This window comes from Protopterus annectens, chromosome 2.part0, assembly GCF_019279795.1.
Source record: "Protopterus annectens isolate FY-2018-M chromosome 2.part0, PAN1.0, whole genome shotgun sequence".
Lineage (NCBI taxonomy): Eukaryota > Metazoa > Chordata > Ceratodontiformes > Protopteridae > Protopterus > Protopterus annectens.
This window is the reverse complement of record NC_056728.1, coordinates 1,274,637,206-1,274,661,635: the sequence shown is the minus strand read 5'-3', so window position 1 is coordinate 1,274,661,635 and position 24,430 is coordinate 1,274,637,206. Positions and strand designations below refer to the sequence as shown.

Genomic DNA, 24,430 nt, shown 5'->3' with positions numbered 1-24,430 from the left:
TAAGGCCACACAATCCAAGTGGCAATACATGTTTAAAGAATACACATTACAGTAACCATAATATACATTAGCTATTCATACACACACAAGTGAAAAAGTAAATGGTTTAGTACCTTTGTAAGAGCTGCAGTGTGCTCTTCACCACAACTAATATACACAATCTTCTGTGTTCGCAAAGACTTGACGTGACATGGAACATCCCTGTCTGTAAAAAGTTAATTACTATTAGCAACACTGACATCTGTACATGAAAACAAAGATTCCAGGCAGCACTGAGTGCAATGAAAGTTATGAGGAATTTGTCTTGTAAAAGAGCACAAACATCACTAACCTTCAGCTTCAGTTATAATCATCAGCCTAACTCCTTCCAAAGGTTCAAAAAGTCAAACCACTTTGCGGTCATCCTCAATTTCCACAAAATGCCATGCTAGCCCATAAGGGAGTTAAAGACAAAGTTTGCAGAAACACTCACACTGTGCACAGATTGTGGTTTTGTCCTACCATGTCATTTACTTTTCTGTCAAAAGTATTACCCTCACTAAAGTTTATAATCATATGGTTGTGATGAAGCATAAATGATTTAAGAAACACTTGCCCAGAACAAATATAATGCTACAGTGGAAATGTGTTAAACATTTCTTACTTATGGAAAATACCTTTGGTTACAATTTAGCCAGTATTTAAGAACTGGATAGCTAAGATTTTGAAAGAATGGTTTTCCATGCCTTTTATTAATAAAAAAACTGTAACCCAATATAATTCAACCACGGAGTACTACTCCCCACCTTCACTAACTAAACAGGCTGCCAAGTGAAAACTAAGACAACCACACTGGAAGGGCCTTACTACTGACATATAAAGCATAAGAAGGAACTTTAAACTCCTTTTATTAATCAACCCAACAGTAAACCAAAGTCTAACCAATGTAAGATAATGATTACAATCTAACAGTGGTATTCATCTGCTTTATTCTGTGTTAATAGTTTCTGGCTTTAGCAGGTAAAGGTAACTGCTGCAAGTGATTTAGAATGACAATTTTGCAAAAGTTGCTCTGCTGTGACTTCTGTCACCATGTCTCTAAACACTGCAAACTAAACAGGGTGAGCATTTGGGAACAGCTGAAATAAAAATCTTCAAGTCACATGCTGCCCAGCTAGACCCTGTTGCACTTACCTCTCAGGCTCCCCAAATTAAAGTTTTCGCTAACTGTAGAACTCCTTGTTCACCTGGGGCCAGTCTGCTGCACTTCTCTCACCTACCCCCACAATTTCCCAGCTTGTCTACATTTAAACCTTACAGGCTACCCCTCTTCCTATACAACAGGCAATCAAACATTACCTAGAATATTCTGCTCACATTTCAACATTACCAGTAGGATCTTTAAACATTTTACCTTCATATTACCCATTCATACTCCATGTCACTATGCACTGTCACTAAACTAATCCACCTGTCTAATCTACTTCTTTACATTACAATGATTTTAATACAAAGCTTCTAGCACTGCTGAGTGCCTCAGTTTTGTGCACGAAGGATCACCACTCCTCCAAAACCCATCCACAACACACAAACCTTTATCACACAGACCCTTAACATTCACATCCTACTCGCTCATCTATATAAATTTTTCTACCCTTCAAATCCCACTATCCATTCTTTCTTCCCACAAGCCAATAAAGTCCAACATAAAGAAATTAACACAAACCAAAAATTACCTCTCCTGATACCCTGTTACTAAATAAGTGGAGACATTCAACCCAGAACCTTATTCTTCCTCACTGACAACAAATCCTATAGTCAAAATACATACAAATATTGCGCACTAAAAATAATTAACCTAAACATATAGATTAATGGTAACAAAACTTCCTCCTTCCACTCCTAGATTTAAACACACAGCTGATCTGCTAATCTTAACTGAAACGTGCTTAAAACCAAAAGATAAACTACTTCTTCCATTCTAAAGTATTTCATGACATGACCACACAACTAAAAGAGGAGACCGTATCATAATGTACTAAAACTGTCAAATCATTCCATAGTTTAAACTAGTCCTTTCCTTTGCAGAAGATGAAATCATAGGTTCAATAATGCAACTAAACAAAGTCAAGCTAAGCTGCGTACCCATCTGTATAAATCTCTCCAAATAGCACTCCATCATACTACTAGAAGACGTCTTTCCTGGTCATCCCAACATACGACTCTTGAAAAGAAAAACATCCTAGGAGATGAAAATTGACCAACCTCCCCTCGACCTTCCAACAACTTGTGCATAAACCTTTACGACTTCACCCAATTAACGTGCACCTCTACCAGATACAAGAAATCCATCACTTACTCTACCTTGCATTAGATTCCTACTACAGACCCCAGTTATGTAACACACTGGAATACCACCCAAGACCCGTAGTGATCATCCTACCTTCGCTTTTCACACCTTCCCCCAAAAACAGTAAACCCATAATACATAACTTGGTGTCAGAAATCTCTCCAAATTTAATCTGAACTCTGTTCGCCTCTCAAAGTTTTCAAGTGGAATATCCTTAAAACATCTTTTGGATGCCATTCTAAGCTTAAACACATTCTTGAATATATCCAAGCAACAGGCTCCCATTCGGATAGAGCCAATACTTGCTCTGACCCTTGGTTTACCTTTCCCATTAAGCAACTAATGGAACAAAGATAAAGCTTGAACACCAATACTACCGCTATCTTTGAAAAGTGAAGAACTACTTCAGTAATAAACGGGATATTTTGTTGAAATCCACTAAATAATTTTAGTCATCCTTCGCCCAACTCCATCAAACTGACAAACCCACCCAAAAAAATACTTTGCCCTTTGGATCTGTCTTCAACATAAGAGTTAAATGCACTTATCAAAAGTGATAAATCCCTATCTAAAATCAAAGTCCTATTAACATTGCTGCTGATGATTCATACTCAACTTCAAAACTGTTCCTACTTCAACTACTAGAGGACTTTTCAGAAATGTCTGAAACACCACAGCTGCTAATGATAACCTCCCTTCAGCTGCTATAGCCCATCACCTCTGAATCCTAATTAATAGGTCTCCCCAGAAAACCTACTTCCCCTCCATCTGGAAACATTCCTTCATTTTACCATTAGACAGGTGAAACATCCATAATGACATCACAAACTTTAGACCAATAACTATACTTCCTCTTCTTTCAAAAAGTTCTAGAGAAATCCATTTACTCTCAGCTGCTAAAGCAATTCCTAAACCATAGCCTTCCTAACCATGTCAGTATGGCTTGTAGCCTACACATAGTACTGGCAAAACCCTCCTATTTCTTAAACTCAGTTCACAATCTCATAAACAACGTGGACTCAGTCTTCTTGGACTTATCTAGTTGTTGATAGTGTGTCGCATCCTAAACTTCTGAACAGATTCTCTCAAACTCTGCCTCTCAGTTTTTCAATGGTTTGATTCTACCTTCTCCACAGAACCCAAGGAGTTAAATGTATCCTATCCCATCACTCCCATGTCATCCCAGTTGGCATTCCACAGGGAGCTATTCTTGGCCCTCTGCTTCTCAACATATTCAATGACTTACCAACTGTACTAACAAACTCCTCACTCATTTAACATGCCTATATCAATCACTGGCACTGCTTCCATTACCTCAGAACTACAACAATTTACACAGCAATCCTTCAGCACTGTACAAACCTCAGTGCATAATTCAATGCATAATTCTCCACATAATTTAAACAGTGCCTTTAACCCAAATAAAACTAAGCTCACAATGCTATAGAAAAAATCTGTCTCTCCACTCAAGTAATTCCTCGTTCAAGCAAAGTTCTTGCAACCTCTCAGCACAAGAAATGTGGACAAAGCCAAAAATAATTGGGGTGGGGGGACAAACACTCCAAAATAGGGGCAACTTTTAAATATTGCTCTTATAAACTTAGAAAGTTGCCAAAATAAAATACTTTGCGTTTCCATACATTTTCTGAAGGATATGAAATCTGAAACTCAAATGTCTGCCATTTAGTGAATTCAATCTTTACTGATTTGCCACAAAACCATAATTTTTATGAGTAACAGACCAAAAATCTGGACAGTCTGCGAAACTCTGGACAGTTCAGAGATATGCTCTCAAATCTTCTAATGGGGCCACCATAAAATTAGTCAACTACCTTAAACTACTGAGTCATAGATGAACACCTAAAATTCAACACACAAATCTAGCAAGTGACTTAACCACACAAACCAGAAATTAGGCCCACTATACAAAGACAAAACTTATTTATTAGACCAAGCACAGAACCCCACAGCTACTCCTTATCTCTTCCTCCCATCTTATGCTTCCTCAGTCTTCACTAACTTGCATCTCACTCAAGTCTTCAAATTAGCAAAAACTTAAACTAAAAACATTATCCACGAAACCAACCTACCAAACTGATTATTGAACTCTTTCAAAAAACTGAAATGACAATTTCACATACCTTCCTAAATTTAAGAAGCCGAAAAGAGCACACAGAACCCTACATATCCTAAATTATCACCCCTCTCAACATCCTTGCTTAACTGGTAAAATCCCTCACACATCCTATATTCCTCAGGAAAAACACCTTGCACAAGTTAAACCTGCGCTCAATTCTCAATGGTACTCAGCTGTATGGCAACTGCATAGTTAAAACATCGAACTCAGTATCTGCCACTTTGTCATCTGCCCAGTTGCAAACACTTCAAACTCAAACTAAAATCCTGTCCGATTTTCACATTTTTTCACATATGCTTCTATTCAGAACACCAAATTCAGAAAAAGACACTTCATAACAGTCTATTCCTCTATCTCTATCTGATAAATGACTATTTAAACCGTATCCATTCAAACTCTATGATACTTACCCCCCCCCCCCCATTTTACTGCTTTAACTTGTTTCTACTTGCAGTTCCTTGGTATTTAACATAACCTCCTTTTTACCTCAAATTTTATACCCTCTCTACTTTCTTGCTCTTTCCATAAATCTTTTAATTTTCACACATCTGAATCTCAACCCCACTTGCCTTTCTGGAAGACTTTTTTTTTTTTTTTTAAAACAGTTTCCAAAGCACCGCTCTTGGAATATAAACTCCAACTGATGTCCTGGGATGCAATTCAACCCTCAAAAGCTGTCTTCATAAATTCACAGCTCACTGTGAAATGTTAATTTTTTCATCCTAACCTATTATTGTCCAATGCATTGTTTTGGTCTTAAGCATTCTGTTAATATTAAATGTTTGCTTACCTACTACAAACCACACTGATCCAGGTCTACTGCTCACTGCAATATTTTTAAAATCAAGAAAAGAAGCAACATCGGTAACACTCAACACACAAAAATGACACAGCAGCAGCCAAGAAACAGATTTAACATTTGTTATTGAAAATACTTTATTATAAATAATCCAACATAAAATGATTGAGCACTTTCGTCCTAGAACTCCATCTACAAGTTAATAACCTTCTTTTATAGGAATAATTCCCCTTAAGTCATTTTAAAGGGACATTACCAGAAATTACAAAACCCAAAACATATATTCAATATTTACAAACTATATATATATATATATATATATATATATATATATATATATATATATATATATATTTGCTATTCTTTTTAAAATAAAGCATCAAATATAGCTCCTAGTCATTATTAGGATCAAAATGGGTCTGTATGATCCTGAACCAAGATAATCTTTCCTCTCATTTGGTACAACTACCAGTACTGCTTCCTTGCAAATCAATGGCACATCTACATCCTGAAAAAAAAAGTGTTAAAAAAATGCAATCCATACTTCTCTCTGGCTCCTTTTTCCACACTTTTATTGGAGTTTCATCACTACAAGGGATTTCCTTGTACTTTGTTTTTCTACTCCTCCTGAATTTCAATTTCCTTTATTTTTATGCTAGTATACCTTTATCAACTTCTGTTAAAACAGTGAGCTTTATAGTCTCAAATATGTTACCATGTCCTGTATGTTGCTCTCAACCTCCACATCCTGGGCGAGGCTCCAAAACACTTGTTCTCAGTGCAATTTACAAAGAGCAAGTCTTTTGGAATCAGGCCCCTTGTCTATAGAGTGCATTGTAATAATTTACTATTACAGTCATAATTTCCTTCCTGGGTCCACTTCTATTCAGCCATTCTATAAGTCCTGATTTTAGTTATCCTTTCAACCTTTTGTTGCTTCAGACATTGAGCTAACAATCTGGTTACTCTAGGGTCAATGAAAGAAGCTATGTCTATACATGAGTACAGGACAATGGTTTTAAGACTTTTTTCAGTTAGTGTGCGTTTCATTTTTCTGCTTCTGTAAATCACTAATATTTTAAGTCCTATAGATATTTAAAGTGACTATTATTTCATATCTTATTTTCTCTCATTTTAACCACATTTTTCATCTTCAGTTTACAGTTATCCCAGTTCTTGGCAATCTGTTTCCTGCTCAAGTTCAAATCTAATGTTTCAATTAAAGTTTGATCTACACAATCATTAAATGGCTTCCTTTTTCATAAGAAATACTGGAAAGTAACAGTGTATCAAAATAGACTTTATAGACTTCACTTGCTTACAAAACATGGTTTGTATGTGTACAGCCAGACACCATCACAAAACGTTTGTCACAGTTTGGACCATGTTAGATTATTCCTTCAATATACCTATGTAAGCTTGCCCTAAGAAGCATAGTTTACAGGAAAAAAGGAATATTCCACTTCAGTGTTTTCGACATACCCAAATACGTCCACATATTTCTCTAAGTGCAGTATTCCAGTCTCATGCTATTACTATTTGTCCTTGATGTAAGGGTGCAACCTCTCCCACTACATGTTTTAAAACTGTGGGTTCAATTCTCACACTAGGTAGACTGACGACAGTGTAGTGCAGCATAAGGGGGGGGGGGCTGCACTCGAGTGTGCCATTCTCCAGATGAGATGATAAACCAAGGCCCCATCACTTGAGTTGGTAGTAGCTCAGGTGAATAAAAGATCCCGCAGCACCTTTCAAAAACAGTGGAGGTCCTTTATTTATATAGAAAAAGAACACACACTTACAAAATAATTACACATTTACAAATGTACAAATCTATACAAATCTGTTTACACTACTCATAATTTCCTTTACAATCATACTAAATTTTCATTCCTATTAGACCCCCACTCATTTCTCCATAACCACCATATGATTTTACTTAATATTGTTGCTAAAATCATTTACCATTAAACAATTTCATTTATTCTCTGATTCCATATAACCCATAAAAATAAAATAATTTACCTATTCTTTTAACATGTTTACTTCGATTTTTATAATATCCATATTTAATCATACCCATGTTTACCTTATTCACTTATTTTATCTCTCTAAAAAACATCTTTAGTTTTTCCCATAATTTTTTTACTCTTCTACTTCAAAAGCACATGTTCCATAGCGGTTTCTTTTTCTTGACAATGCAAAGATATTCTATACATTTTATTTTACTGCCAACTTGTATACTACTAGTCTCCACAAAAAGTCTTGACATTCTACTTTCTAATTACACCACTTGCTTCTTACTTGTATAGCTTTTTTTTTCATCTTTTAGATTTCCGCATGGTTTTACATACCAATGTTTTATCATTAGATTCTTATACCATACGTTTCTATATCATTTTCCCCAAAAATATTTTTCTTAGTAACATTTTATTTCTTCATTTATAGCGTCTCTCTCTTTTACTCTTTTTAACCATACCCCCAACATTTATCTTGCTTATATTTGTACAATTTTACTACTAATCTCTCATAGTTTTCATTTATCCATTTTAACACTTTGTACAAATTTAACAAAACAGCATATACTTCTGGGTTAGTTACACCTAAATCCTCCCTCTTTATTTGCATACAAAACTCCTCATTTCACTGGGTTCAATCTAGAACCCCATACGTCTGCAATAATTCCTTTTTAAATACTGTTGGCAACATAAATAGACTTGCTGTATGCTATTTTCTGATCACTACTGAATTTATCAAATATAACTTTTTCTGAATAATGTTACCAGAAAAGGCACGTTTGTTTTATTTCTTCAGTTTTTCCCCATTAAATTCTACTTGCATTTTTATTCCCAAATTTTACACCCAATACACAAATGTCATTCAATGTAATGTATACAATACGGTTTCCAGGTAATGCCCATGACTTTTAAAGTGTATAATTTATCCAGTAGAGTCTTAACGGAGCAAAAAATTGTGGTTTTAAAGAAGAGGTTTCACCTTCATTCCTTCGGGCTGGCCAAATGTTACACAGACTAATTGATTTAAAAGGGTTTACACGTAAACAAATTTAAGACTGCTTTTTGGGGACAATAATAAAAAGTAAAAGTGACTTTGTTGTTCCGGGTGTTTACAATTGCCCACTGCATCCTACCATTAAGGCCTTTGAGAAATCTGAGGCTGAAATTAGGGATCTATTGAGTAAAAAGTAGCAATAAATTTTATAACTTGACCGAAGATGAATGGCAACGTTTTATATCTATTAAAAATGATGTTTCCATCAGGGTCATGAAAGCAAAGGGGATCAATGGTTATTCTAAATCAATCTGATTAAAGGTATGCACACTGTTGATGGATGACCAATTTTACAAAAAAGTGTCAAAAAGAGATTTGTATAAAAAGTTTACAAATGCATTCATTTATGGCTGAACGAAAGTTTGTTAGAGGGGTTATTTCCGAATCCATGTTAGCTTATTTTCAGGTGTTGAAATAAAAAATTGGTAGTTTGTCTGGTATACCAAAGTTGGAAGATGATGAGAAAGATCCTTCTTATAGGCCCATTGTCTCTGCACCAGCCTCCATGATCAGAATCCCTTTCAAAATGTACTGACAGCACACTTAAGTTAGTTCAAAGATGTGAATTATTAGGAATTCCCATGATTTTTTTGGACAAGATTAAGGGGAAAACTGTGGAACCCAAGGATTTGATAGTGACGGTGGATATCAAGTCGTTGTACACATGCATTCCACATGAAGTGGGTTTGGAATGGGTTGGAAACATGTTGATTAAAAGTAATGAATTTGAAGTAGGGGGAATGTAGGTTTATGTTGGATTGCATGGAATATATTTTGTGTAATATTTTTTTTATTTTAGACAGAGTGAACATTTTTTGCTAACAAGAGGTGTGACCATGGGGGCAAGGATGGTCCCAAATTATGCCAATTTAGTTATGACCTACTGGGAAATTAACATTTTATCCCAGTTAGAGGGTAGAGACAAGATGTTTTTACATTATCTGTTTATAGACGATTGTTTTTTTGTTTGGAGGGGACAGTAGCTGAATTGGAGAGGTTTGTTGATTGTATGAATAAGAGTACATTTTTTTTTTAGTTTTTTCAGTGGATTTAGAAGTTTTTAAACAAAGTGAGGTATGCATGTTAGGTTTTGTTATTAGCTATAAAAATGTGGATAGTAACACTGTTACATTACTCAAGTAAGCATCCGACCTACCGTCAAGCACATTATAAATGGTCAGTTGGGAAGATTAAAAAAGTTAACTACAGACACAGTTTTAGATAAACTTGTAGATTCGTTACATTTTAGGTTCAAGCATAGGGGATACCCTCTAAATGTAGTTAGGGAGATATTGATGGGTGAAACATTGAATTACGACATGAATGCCAATATTCAAACTTCACAAGACTGGTCCATCTCTATACCTTTGGTTTTAGTGTTGACAGTCAAGCTATTAAGGGAGTTACAAGAAATAATTGGAGAATTTTGGAAGCCAACAGTGGAGTGATGGCAGTTTTGGGTTCTGCCTCTTCTTTCATTAAAAAGAGAGCAAAAAAAATTTAAAGAAATGTTAGAAGGGAATCAATATTTGAGGAAAGTGAAAACAAGTGGCACTTTGAAGTGCAGGAGTTGTAATATTTGTAGGTACATAGCACAGGGGTCATACTTTGAAGTCAGTACCAACAGTAAGATTGGCAGGTTTCAGGAGTTTTTTTATTGTGGGTCAACGTCTGTGGTGTATTTAGCCAAGTGTTTTGCATGTACATCATTTTACATTGGTAAAACCAATGGACACTTGAGAAGGAGAATGTATGAGCACTTGTACGCCATCAGAAATAAAAACATGGACAATGCATTATTCAAACATACATTGGTATGCCAAATCTACAAGAAATTTTATTTCAATGTGACTGTGCCCAGTGATTTTAATGGTGACAGGGAGAGGGAACTGGATTATAGAGAACTAAAATGGCAAATTTTGTTTAATGCATACAATGCATGTGGGTTAAACAGTGGAGTGAATTACAAACTAGTTTTGCAGAGGAAAACTTATTATGACAATTGTAAATAAGATTTGTTGCATGCCTGTACTATTTTAAATTTTTTCTTTACAAAATTATTTATAATTATTACTTGTTAAGTTAATTGAAAGTAAGTGATTAGCTATTATTTTTTATGGGTAGGAGTACTTAAAGGTGAGGTAAATGAGATTTTTTTATTCTGAGGAAGGCCTTTGTGCCATGGCCGAAAGTACTTAATCTTTATACTCTGAGCATTAAACAGTTAAAGATATTTGGTGGTGTCTACCTCTTTTTTGCACTTTCCGTGCCGTGTTCCATTTTAATATTGTGTTTGTTACACTGTCAGAGACATTTGGTATAGTTTCATTTTTTAATGTGTATACCCACTATCTTTAAATCACCTAAACCTTTACTTTTTCGTTATTTAAAGGCATCCCCATCACCTCTAGACGCTCATTTGTGCAAGTTATTACTTTTTTATCCAAATTTTGTTTTTTTTTTATAATGTCATGTGCATATGCAATAGTATACATTTTACATTTTCCTTAAATATCATCCACCATTCAGTCCAATTTATATAAAATGTTCTCATAGCAATGTTCTTTTAATAACTGTATTACTAATATCTTTCCTTCATTCCATGCTTTCTCTTTTATCCTTTTTATTCATTTGCCTATTTTTATGTATTCCTTGTTTTCCCTCATCTCTAGGCATACTGCAAGATTAGAAAATCCTGTTTCAACTACGTTCTTCTCATGTAACTAAACCTTCCAATACTATAAAATCTAGTTTAGTTCTATACATAGCCCTTTTGTAAGTCTATGAAATTTTGTCCCAAAGTTTTAACTTGCCACATATTTTAACTTCCAACATTTTCTTATATTTTCCTATCTTTTTATGCTTGCTCTTAAAGTCTCCTGTTACATTTATATTTATCCTACATAGTCTAAAAGCTGATGAAATGACCTTTGCTTTTCTTTACAAGTTAGTATAAACATAAAAGTTACAGTTGAATACACTTTTTCTTTCCATTTGAAATCTCCAATGGTTACATCTAATATCTACTGTAGTTCTACAGAATATGGCTATTCCACAACATCTCATTTCCCAAATTCCAGATTATCATTCCTACCCACAGTTTCGGATTGTAACGTTTCTTTCTTTGTTAAAAATGTTGTATGTTCTATTACAATTAAATCGACATGTGATGCAGATGTAACATAATTATACCTACATCACATGTATTACACCACTCCAAAATCCCTATTTTTATTACATTCTTAATACTATTCACATTTACAGAAAACATTATTTTTTTATTTTCTGTTTTGTTTAAATTCATGGTTTTATATGTTCATATATAATTATTAGGCTAGCTTTCTTAATAGGCCACTCTAAGTCTAGCCAATTTCCCTCCCAAAGGTGAGAATCAAACACTGTACCCTGTGTGTCAGTGAGTCAAACACCCCAACCTCTACAACCCCTAATCATTAGCTGTAGATCTATCTATCCACAACCCTTTTTTCCCCGTTTTTGTCCATGAGGTATGGGGTGTCGGTTCAACAGTGACAATCAACAGCCAAGGTTTACATCACCAGGTGCATAGTCCTGCCTCAATTGTTCTTTCATACCACACACTAGCATGCATACATACATACACCTATGGCCAATTCAGTGTGTCCAATCTATCTACTGCATGCCTTTGGAATGTGGGAGGGCCCCCCCCCCAGCTGAGAATCAAACTGGGGAACCTTTTGCTGTGAGGTGACAATACTATGCATGTATTCTTTTTTCATCCATTTCTTTTTTTTTCTTTTGGACTTATCAGTTTAAATTTTCTTTCTCTGTATTTTACCAGCACAATTCTTTTTCTTCTCCATAGCAATTTATGCCGTCTTCATTTCTTATTTCAGAATTTTCTTCTAAGTCCTCTATTTGTTCTCATCAAATTCTTCTGTTTCTGCTGCTACTAAAATTTCTTGTTCATTTTCTGCTCTTTCCTTATTTTCATTTTTGCAATATATCCATAAATGTCCATTTTGTTACATTTACATTTCAATTCACATTTTTGCATCTCGCCCCATTTCTCCACAAATACAACTTTTTGTCACAGTTACATATCAAATGTCCTTTCCCAAAAAAAAAACATGTTATTGACTGTTCCCAGTATTTTATAACACCTTTTGTCAAACTTTTGCTATATCCAGTACTTCACATAGTGTTTTCAAATGTGTTTTCAAAGGGTCTTTCTACCTCTATTCAAAATTATACATGATTTTTTTTGTTTACCTACTAAACGCTTTTATCACAAAGAATCCATGGATTAGTCTATTTGATTTTCTCCAAGAAAAACTTCCACTGAAAAAACAGTCTCAAATATTATGTCACAAAATGTCTTTGTTAAGAATAAATGTGCTTACCTCATGTGCCTTTACACCCAAAAGGAGCTATTAAATTGTACCACACTTCATACCTGTCAATTTCTTTGCCTTCTTTAATTTGAATTCTTACCAAACACTTCTGTTTTTCATTTTCTTCTGCCTTCTTTACTGTTACTTCACTTTTGCCTTCTTTTACTTTCTCTGCATATGTTTTAATTTCACCACTATTCTTCAGGATTGCCTTAGCATCCTCCTTGGATATTCTCCATAATATCTCCCCCAGGAAACTTCATTTTCTAGCTCACTCTGCACCATTTAAATAAATCATCCTGCGACCATCCAGACTGGAGGGATATAATTATACATCCATCATTTGTGGACTTCTCTCCAAACAGATTTCTTCGAAACATTTCCTGAGAACCCTGCACACATGCTCTGGTCTCAATATTTGCTTTCCTCCTCCATTTCTCTCACCACTCCATCGCCTCTCTACATCTGCCTTCCAATTTCTCTGGGCCAGCTCTGCACCTGGAATGGAAAAGTGTTCCTGCAAAATGGGTCCCACTTGCAGCAATGACGAGAAGGGGAAGTTCCCAATACAATGGCCAAATTTCCCCATTAGTATAAATATCACTCAGTCTAGCCTAAAAAGAGGCTGCTAGCCTAGTAGGCCTAAGCTTGTCAACAAAGTATACATAAATAAATGCATCTTCTCCTGCTTCTTATCAACTAGGCAGTTAACATTCCAAGTCAATAAGTTAATCTGTTATAAAACCGTTTATTTTTATTCTATATAACTTGTATTAATTGTCTACTTTACAAACTGGTCTTTCTTTGTATTACTTGCTATGCCACTTTATACACTTCTGTGAAATATTGTCCTAAATAGGTTCATAGGTAGGTACTAGGCTATTGGCCTATATTGGCTTATATAGGCTATATAAGCTAAGCCAAAAAGGTACCCTGGCTTTCCCCACCCAAGAAAATTATTTTCCTGTGCCCCTGTCAAGCAGAGCCACAGAGGTGATCTCTGGGGTGAATTTCCTATTTCCCATCCAATCAAGATTTTTCTTGAAGAGTGCTAATGAGGAGCTTTGTTTGACATAGACAGTTAGATTGTTCCAGAGTATGGGAAGTTTCTAGGACAGGAATCTATCCCTCCAGCATGTTCTGTTTATTGTGGTGACAAGGTTTAGGTCCCTACAGCGTGTAGCTCTGAGGGATTGGGATTTCTTTAAGTGGAGCATGTCCAAAAGCTCTCATTTTGACATAGCTTTGTATGTTAGGCAGAGATCGCCTCTGAGTAGGCGATATGCAACGAAGTAAAGCTGGAGTTTTTTTGAGACAGTCTGCGTAGGGCATCTGATTGAGGCCGGAAATCCTCTGTGAGGTATTTCTGCAGCCTTTCCAGTTGTTGATGTCTTGTGAGGTACATACCACAAGGGGCATTGTACTCTATAAATGGGTCTAATGAGTGATGAGTAGAGGGGAACAATGACCTCTTTTCCTGTATGAGAAACCTTTTGTGATGGTGTGCCACGTAGAAGGATTTCCTGACTACTGTGGCGATATGATTATCAAAGGAGAGACTACTGTCCACCTGTGTCCCAAGGTCTCTTATCACACTTTCGGTGTTAAGTAGACTACCACCTATGTGGTAACTCATGGGTACAGAGTTTTTACCAAAGGGGATGACCATGCAGTTTTTGGCATGGAGCTTGAGGCCATGGTTTTGGCACCAGGCATCTGTCTCAGTGAGGCCCTTTTGTAGGATGTCCACATCGTTAGGAGTTTCGATTATGGCTCCTAGTTTGCAGTCATCTGCGCACTTCATTAGCCAAAGACTTTCTGTGTTAGCCTGTACTTCAGAAAAGTAGATATCAAACAGGAGAGGACCCAGGACTGAACCCTCTGGTACTCCACTTGTCATTTGTCTGAAGTCGGATTTGGGGTCTGCTACTTTCACAGTGTGGGTTCGGTCAGTGAGCCAGTTGGCAACCTATCTTGTGACATAGAAATTTATACCTACTTTAGTGAGTTTATCTATAATTCCAGAGTGGGGGATGGTGTCAAAAGCCTTGGCGAGATCTAGACAGGCTGTGTGAACCACCTTACCCTAGTCTACGGCTTTGGTGATTGCTTCAAAGAAGTCTATCAGGTTTAGGAGACATGATCTGCCTTTTACAAACCTGAACTGGGTGGGGTCCAGAGTTTTGAGATTACCAATGTCTTTGTTTATAAGTTCCATGAAGATATGTCCCATGGCCTTGCAGACCAGGCTCATTAGGCTAATGGGGCGGTAGTTCCTATGGTCCGTGGTGGCTCCCCCTTTGTGGAGTGGGATAACCGTCGCTGTGCTCCATTCAGTGAGCACAAAGCCTGAGGTGAGGCTATAATTGGGCCTAGTGCTTAGGTGGGTTGCCAGCTCATTCTGTAGTTCATGTAGAATGCAGCCTGTGATGTTCTCAGGTCCCATGGATGCTGTGCTCTTGGCTTTGGAGTGTGTGTTTTTTACCTGTGCAACCGTGTCTACAGGAACTTTGCATGCTTCCAGTATAGAGATGGGCCCTTTAGGGGGTGAGAGGGGGGTAAAGTTAGCACTGAACCTATCTGCCAGGATGTTGGCAACATCAGTTGGTTCTATATATTTAGTCCCATTGTGATGCAACTCAGAGCAAATCTGAGTGTTGCCACTGAGATTCTTGACATAGCTATAGAATGCTTTGTGGTTGTCTTTAGAATCAGTGGCAATTTTGTTTTCGTAACTAGCTTTGGAGGATTTTATGAGAAATCTCAGCTTCTTACGGAGGCTGACCAGGGAGGGAGTTCCTCCAATTATGGGATTTTACTCTTTTTTGCAACAGTTTCTTTCTTCTGTTGTAGAGTTTGTTTATGGCAGGGGACCACCAGACTGGCTTCCTTTTTTTGGAGGATAGCATCTTGGTTCTGTTAGGGATAGCACAATCCATGCACTCGTGTAAGTGCTTATAAAGTGCATTTGTGTAGAATTCAGTCGTCGTACCTCTATTGTCAGTCTGCATGGGTGTTGTGACGTTTGCCACTTCTGTCTTAAGAAGCATGAAGTTGGCTTTGGAGAAATTTTTTTACGGTGGTTTCCCTAATGGGGGATGGGGGCGGGATGTGGATGTCTAGGGTGATTAGCTTGTGGTCTGATCTGACCAACAAGGAATTGACCTCTGGTGTTGAACACCGGTCGCCCATGTTGGTAATGACCAGGTCTAGGATAATGCTGCCCCTGGTGGGGGTGTGGATAAGTTGATCCAAGGCGTTGGAATTTATGAATTCCAGAAAACGTTGAGCAAAGAGTTGGTACACGAGTAGTTTTCCCAGAAATGAAACTGAAATCCGAGCACACAGTTCTCTCCCTTCCCATCAAACAGCATGTTAACTATAAATGCACAGCAGCAGAGCTGATGCACTGCACAAACACCCTGATTTATCTTTATGTGAAGGATTACAATTCTTTTGAACCTACATTTCCAGCTTGCAGCTTACAATCACATGCTAGTATTTGCAATCTGATCTTTTAAAGTTGCTTCTCATCTTTACTTTAACCCATGTCTCATTTGCCAATGCTTTTTGCCTCAATAAAATCTCTCAAAACACTAAACACGGTTTAGAACCCCCAACCCCTTTTAACTTGCAGCAAACACTCATCTATACATACTTTCCAAAAAGGAAGTTCATCACTCCACATGAGAAGTTCCCAAATCAATGATGGCTGCACCTGTAGACATTACCTAAAGTTAGCATTAACCTTTCTAAACTGTATGATAGATTCTATGCTAAATCATGCAAAGACTGCCATCTAGCCTTATCTTCATTCCTCCCAGATGTGAAAAAGCCTGCATGCCTTCAGTAAACTTACTTTTAGCTGCAATAAACTGAATACCCTTAAATAAATTGTGCAGTGTTATATTTAATGTATTAAAGTATAGGGAGGAGACTATTCATACAACTATTCACTTCCCAGAGTTTCAAATTCAACTCTTTCTTTCTAGCTTTTCTCACCATGGTGAGAAGCCTGGACAGCTTACAATTAAGGAAATTAATATCACTAGCATATCAGCAGTAAATGAGAACACTCCCCCACCTCACATTTACTTATTTTTCAGTCCCTTCAATGTCCTTCTAAACATTATAAGGAAGTAGGGTTTACGCTTTAGAGTTCTCTCACCTGTTACAATCAAACTTAGTCTGTCGCATCTTGCAGAGCCACAGCTAACTTTTCTGAACTACATCAACTACATCCACCAGGACTGTTTTTTTTTTATTTCACCAATTTATTCATTAATTTTACAATGTTGCTGTTCTTCCTGATGATCCAGACCTCCAAATAGCTGTCTGATACAAGTCCAATGTATTTCTGATTCTTCTAGTCAGCTTCTGGACTTTCTTCTGTTATTCAAGCATTTTTCCTTTAAGGTTTCACTGGTAAAATCACTGTAATGGCTTTTTACTGTCAGAATTCCTCTGTCTGATTTTTTTTCTGTAAATTTCCTCTATTAGCCTGTTCTGCATTTAAAAAAATGTTTATCCATCAGGAAAAAAAATATTCTGAATACAGATGAATACAGCAACTTGAACCTCACTCTTGCCTCTTGACATTCCCTGATTGCTGGGATAAACTTCTGCCTTATGTACAATGAAAAATTATTTTTCACAAACACTCTGGCATCCCCCCCCCCCCCCCCCCCCCCAATTCTTAATATTTTCCTTTCTGCAGTCTTGTCTGCAATAGTTCTTTCTGCTTATAGGACTGTTTCCTTACTAATACACAGATTGTTGCTGCTTTCTTATGGCCAGATTTGGAGCATAAACACAAGTGCCCTCTCAGTTAAGAGATCCTGAAACACCAGTCTAGCTTCTAATTTGTACTTTCATAAAAATGCAGCCTACTACTTCCAGTTTCATGGGTATACCAGAAAATCAAGTTTTCTATGTGCTGTATTTTTAAACATGCCCTTTTGAGAAGCATCATGCTTTACTACTTCCTTCATTTCAATCCACGTTCTGCAGTTTTATCAGCTCAGCTAATGAAGTGCTACTTTAAGGTTTCTTTTATTTTTTAGCTTTTTGTCAGCTGACTTAAAACAAGCAAGACTGCAGAAATATATAAAGCAGTTGAGTGCATTTCATTTTACCCCTCTAAATTACTGTACTAAAAATGAAACTAAATGCTTTCTACTCAACACTTACAAGGTCCTCTTTTTCTTTCTGCAGATTTTTTTCTTTGCTGCCATCCACACAGTGTAATTACTTGCCAGTAACTTGAATTTTACCCAAATTAACAAAGCCTTGTGTCTTTACTGTGCAAATGGAAAATATGGGTAGTTCTACAGAGTTTAATCTCTGAAGATTGCCAAGTCACACACTAATTGTTTATTTGGACCCTGACTTACTCTTACACAGGGGAGGAAGAGTATCACCCAAATTTAAACTAAAACCACAGGAAACCAAGGTTGGGGGGCTTGCAGATAGGAGGACTGGGACTGTGTTAATTCAAATACACAGTTACAGAAGGCAGCAGAAGGTGCTGAAGTTGCTGCTTTGGCTGCTGAAGCATACATTAGGGACAGCTAAAATTCTACAGCTCACATTACTTGCATTACATTTTTGGCCTTAAACAGAAAAAAAGGACAATACATATTTTATGCAAGAAGCTAGTTTTTAGTTTACTTGTAAGATGGAGTTTTCTAACCAAACTCTGTCATTTTGAATGTTTTACTTTCCACGTCTTGGGCAAGCTTTTTACTGTTGGCATATGTACTTCAAATATGAACTTTATTACTCAATTCTGAATGACTGTGGTTGACAGCTTACTTAATCATTAAAGAGCTTAAGCCCCCCCCACCCCATATGGAATACTGTTTGCAACTGAGCCAACTGCTACTGCCTAAATATTAAATGACAGTCTTGTTTAAGGACAAACAGTAGTGTTTATTTTGTTACTGTTTTACAGTGTACTGTAAAGTGTGGGAAGAGGGGAGCTGGTGCTAAACAGTCTCCATTTACCCCCCCCCCCCACCACACACACATTCTGAAAATAGTGTTACTGTTAAAGTGAAATAATTCAGGTCAAACTTTAATTATTTCTGTAAGGTTGCACTGAACAGCACTGTTCTCCGTCTGAGGTGGGTGAAAATCTTAGGCAGCCAGTGATTACAACTCTTATGCAGATGATCAGTGTGCAGTTTTTTTGGGTGCAACAAGTTTTGGCCATTACCAAAGGCCGTAATGCACATTTGCCATATAGCCTTAAAGATAACTACCCTTTGTATATGAATGGGAATGAGAAGTAGGATTCAAACCCCATACTACTGGTTTCACTGCACATTCATATGATGAAGGAATAGGTGCATGACTTGCATCCTGTAGGCCCTGGTCATTACAAAGCTCAACTCTCATACACTCGGAAAGAACTAACATTTTCTCCATTTATTACGGTTTTCCTTCAGACATCCCCCTTCTTATACTCAAGACAGTTTTGAGAAAGCACAAGGAAAAAAGCTTGAGATAATGGGCACATCTGATGACACATTCAACCCAGTTCTTTGTTGTAAAAGACAGTTTCTGGTGACATACAAGATTTCTGCCATGGGACCTTGTGTCTATATGGCGCTCTACCAGCTGGAGACAGCCTGGCTTTATCTCCTATATAAACATTCCTTTCACTGCTAAAGTTCAACACCCTTATGCTTTTTGTAATGCCTGACAAAAATGGTACGACTAGCATAAACTTTTCTTAATTTTATGCTCGTACACCCTGAAAAAAAAAAAGAATACTAAGGAGTATGACAAGAAGTACTTAATATAGCATTATGCAACGACCCCCCCATTAATATTCCAAAATGTGCACGCTGATTTTGATTGGTCAGTGTGCACATTGTAAATCGGTTATAGTAATGGAAAAAGGTCCGGTGGACCGGACTTTTTCCATTACTATAACTCTTTTTTTTACAGCTGTCTCGCTATGTTAAAATGTGTTTAACATAGAGAGACAGCTTTAAAAAAAGTAATGGAGATCTTCCTATCTCCCTATCTCCGTTGCTTTTTTTAAAGGTATCTCGCTATGTTAAATGGGTTTAACATAGCTAGACAGCTTTAAAAATAGCAACAGAGATTCTCAGTTGCTTTTTTTAAAGCTGTCTCGCTATGTTAAACTCCTTTAACACAGTGAGACAGTTTGTAAAAAGCAACCAAGATCTTGCTTTCTCCGTTGCTTTTGCCCACAGCTCTGATGTACTGCGCAAGCATATACATGCGCAGTACATCAGAACTGCCGCAGCATACCAGACAGCTGCTGAAGGGCAGCAAGGAGGCATTATACAATGCCATTATTTAAGAAAAGTAATTTTTTTTTCTTAAATAATGTCATTGTATAATAGCAATAACCCACTTCTGGGTGTGGGTAATGCTGGATTTACCCACTGTTGGTGTGGTTTGGTCACAAGGGCAAAGCCAGAGTGGCCAAACAAAGACAACCATGGGTAAATCCAGCATTACCCACACCCAGAAGTGGGTTATTGCTGTTATACAATGACATTATTTACAAAAAACAATAATTACTTTTCTTAAATAATGACATTGTATAATGCCTCCTTGCTGCCCTTCTGCAGCTGTCTGGTATTCTGGGGCAGTTCTGATGTACTGCTTAAGCGTATGCCTATGCAGTACATCAGAGCTGTGGGCAAAAGCAACGGAGAAAGCAAGATCTCCATTGCTTTTTACAGACTGTCTCACTATGTTAAAGGAGTTTAACATAGCGAAACAGCTTTAAAAAAAAGCAACGGAGAATCTCCGTTGCTTTTTTTTAAAGTTGTCTCGCTATATTAAACCCATTTAACATAGCGAGACAGTTTTGAATTTGAAAAAAGCAACGGAGAAAGCAAGATCTCCGTTTTTTTTTTTTACAAAGTGTCTCGCTATGTTAAAGGAGTTTAACATAGCGAGACACCTTTAAAAAAAGCAACGCAGATAGGAAGATCTCAGTTACTTTTTTTAAAGCTGTCTTGCTATGTTAAACATAGCGAGACAGTGTGTAAAAAGCAACGGAGATCTTGCGTTCTCCATTGCTGAAAAAAAGAAAAAAAAAAAAAAAAAAGAGACTAATGGAGAAGGTCTGGGCAACCGGACCTTTTTCCATTACTATAACTCTGATTTACAACGTGCACGCTGACCAATCAGCGTGCACATTTTGGAATATTAATGGGGGTCATTGTATAATATAGCAATAACCCACGCCTGGGTGTGGGTAATGCTGGATGTACCCACGGTTGATGTGGTTTGGTCACGAGGGCAATTATCATTAGAGTCTCTGCAAAAATATCCCAAATAAACTAAAACAATGAGTGAGAAGGTCACTGAAAAACCAATCAGTAAAAACAAAATGAAAACTCCAGCAAAGCTAGAACTTCCAATAAGTTACATCAGCTGGGCGTAACAGCCCTGTGTTTCTAATGCTTAGTCAAACACTCTGCTTGTGGTGTGCTGATGAGGTCATAAGGCCGAAATATGCATATCCACAGCTAGTGGGGTTTAGCTTTATAGGCCTGAAATTGTCCATTAAATAGACGAAACAAGTCATGGGCATTCAGAATTGCTAATTAGCTAAAACACATGATGTTCATAAGGATCATTTGCATATATCCCATGTGCCCCTCTGACACAAGAGGTTTGGGAGGTTACTTATTGGAAGTCCTAGCTTTGCTGGAGTTTCCATTTTGTTTTTACTGATTGGATTTTCAGTGACCTTCTAATTCATTGTTTTATACTACTAGGGTTAGGAATAATCTTGGCAAGCTATAGTCCAAATAAGGCATCTTTATCATGTTATCCACTGAACTATCTTTCAAGGAGCATTAGACTTGCACTGCACAAGACTGCATACTCAAGATGCAAGCTTTAATTTCGCTTTTAAACTGCAGCAGATTTTTGCTATGGCAAATACAATTTCACATATTACAGTTTATTGAAAAGGTAAGTATAATACAGCTTCTCTTATTAATGCTTTAAACATTAACTTTTTAATTTGACACCGCTTAGTACTCATGCATTCTTTTCATTTGAAAGTACACTTATTTCATCAGTTAATTCCAGTTTTCCTCACAATTAATGCCCACTACCTTAGCATTTGTTTGTCAAAGTTCTGATAAAATAAGCAGTTAAATCCGGGGGGAGGGTGTCAATGTGGTAGCTAGTTAGTTATACATTTCTTTTTAGAGAGTTTCAATCTCTGGTTTTGGCACCAAATATTTGTTTGGGACAGGCCTTCTTGTAGGATCCCTGTCATCAGGGTAGTTTATGACGGCACCAAGTTTGCAAACTTGGTCAGCACAATTCTTTTTACATTAGCTTTGACCTACCAGAAGTAAATGCCAAAGAGAAGTGGTACAAAGATGCAAACTTACACAAGCCCTACCCACCCTTATTTCCAGTGTTCTATTTTTGAACCAATTTGCTATCTAGTGAGTGACACAAGAGTTGTCATTTAGCGGAGTTATTAATGGTGTCTGATTATGGGATGATGTTGAACACCTCTGCAAGGTCCAGATAGGCATTCTGCACATTAAGTAAGCAGTACCTGCCCTTGACAAATTCAAATACAGACTGGGATGGGTGAAGAGTCTGCAGGCCACCTACATACTTTTTAAAGATCTATAATAATTCTTTACATAGCCTTACAAATGAGGCTGGTTAAGCGTAACCGTCTTTACTCAAGTCTGTTGTCGCACCACCTTTCTATACAAGAATTACTGCTGCTGTCCTCCATTCATACAGCAAAAGCTTGTTTGGAGTCCAATGTTAAACAGCTTCTCTTGGTCTAACAATTCAAGTTTTAGAAGCCTAGTATGTTTTCTGACCCCATAGATGTAATGCTTTTGACCCTAGATATTGCATGCAGAATTTGTTCTTGGAAAATTTGAGGGGGTAGACATTGATCTGAGAATATTGGAGGGGAGTGAAGCTAAAGCTAAATTTGTCCACTAGTAGGTGCTATGTGCTCTGGATTGATTTAATTTACTATTAGCTCTGTGCAGTGCTGGGCATTGTTTCTGGGATTTCTAACAATTAGAAAATTGTTTTCCTGGTCTAATCTATCCAACACCTTTTAGGGCCAGTCAATTACTCCAAAACTGTAAGCTAGGACAGGAAAAGCAAATTGGTTTACAGCTTCAATTTTGTTCCTAGATGTCAACGCTGTTTTCAGGATTAATTTAAGTCTTCTAAAGTATTCCTTAATACGTTTTTTTTTCACATTTGTTCATGTTTTACTGTTGATCTTTCATCATTTCCCAAATATTTATACACTCCCTCTTGCTCAAGTTCTTTTATATCATATTCTTGTCCCAAACTTATGTTTTCCTGGTGCTGCAGCTTTCCTACTTCAAAGGTTGCTTTTTCACACTTATCAAGCCCAAATGACATTCTTACATCATCTGAAAAAGTTTTGAATACTTGCAGTTGTGCTTTCAGTTCCTCACGTGATGAGTTATACAGTTTTAAATTGACAAAGATGTCTTTACACGTTGTTGCTTTCTGGGAGCCAAATTATAGCCATAACCTAATATGTTAAGTAGACAGCTTAATGGGTTAAGGGCAAGGCAAAAGAGCAACGGTGACAGTCACCTTGGAATATCCCCCCGTGCATTTTTAGCCCTGGAATAACATTTTTTTTCTTTATCATGGCTCAACTGCAAAGTGTTTTGCCACTATTTCATGGTTGGTGTGATGTAGTTTCAGCGTAGGGTGTATTTTATACATTTTTAACCACTCTTATCCAAGAGTGTGGTATGCTGTCAATTGTTTTTTTGTAGTCAATCCATGCCATACTTGGATTCTTCTCCTTTTTATGGTTCTCCACTATAATTTTATTTAACAAATGATCCGTTGTGCCATGCAACTTTCTTTTATTGCCTTTTTGTTTTACTGCCATAACTGAGTTTTCTTCTAAATGACTACAAACTCTGTTGGCATCAATTCCAGTGTACAGTTTGTACTTAGGATGGCAAGTTATTGGTCTATAATTTTTAGGGTAGCTTGTAGTTTCAATCTTAAGTAGGAGCATTGTTCTTCCTGTCAGCCAGGTTAGTGTCTGTTTGGGGTGTGCATCTTACTCATGGCTAAATCTTCATGCAAAGATATTAATACTTTTTAACCAGAAGTTAGGTACTACATATGTGGGTCTAGGTTTTTTCCATTCAGAGGCCTTTCTTAACTTTGTTTGAGTCTCTCTGGCTGTTACTTCATTATATTACATATCCTGTACTTTGAACTTCTTATTATTTCTTTTACATCTTCTATTCATTTAGCATCTTTATTATGTTCCACAGGATCTTACTTCGCCAAAATGTATTTCTTTTTTTTTTTGATGGTCTTTCAATTCCTTTCACCTCGTTTCCCAATTCTCTAAAACCTTTTGAGTCATCAATAAATTTGTACTTTTCCTTTACATTTATCTGTGTATCTCCTAAGTTTTTCTGTCTGTGTTGATACTTTTAGTTTATTTGCAATAGTGCATGATAAATCCTGCTCCATTACAATATCGCAGTACTGCTTTTATCATGTCTATCTTAAGAGTATTTTTTGTTGAGCTGTTCCCTTTTCTATACTCTGACACTTGTCAATTGCTTGAGTTTTCTCTATTTGATACTTCCATGATGGTATTGGATTTCTCCCCTTCCTTTCCCGTACTACCCTGTGTTCTTGTGGTAAAATTGCATCTGTTA

The 24,430-nt window shown here is 36.9% G+C and overlaps 1 protein-coding gene across 1 annotated transcript in view; it reads right to left on the bottom strand.

Annotated features, from left to right (window-relative positions):
* HERC3 (HECT and RLD domain containing E3 ubiquitin protein ligase 3) overlaps positions 1 to 24,430 on the bottom strand; it is a 1,624,372-nt gene that overhangs the window by 1,402,346 nt on the left and 197,596 nt on the right. The window contains exon 6 of the mRNA XM_044060395.1: positions 114 to 205. Within this exon, the coding sequence (XP_043916330.1) occupies positions 114 to 205 (92 nt within the window). The remainder of the gene's footprint in view (positions 1 to 113; positions 206 to 24,430) is intronic.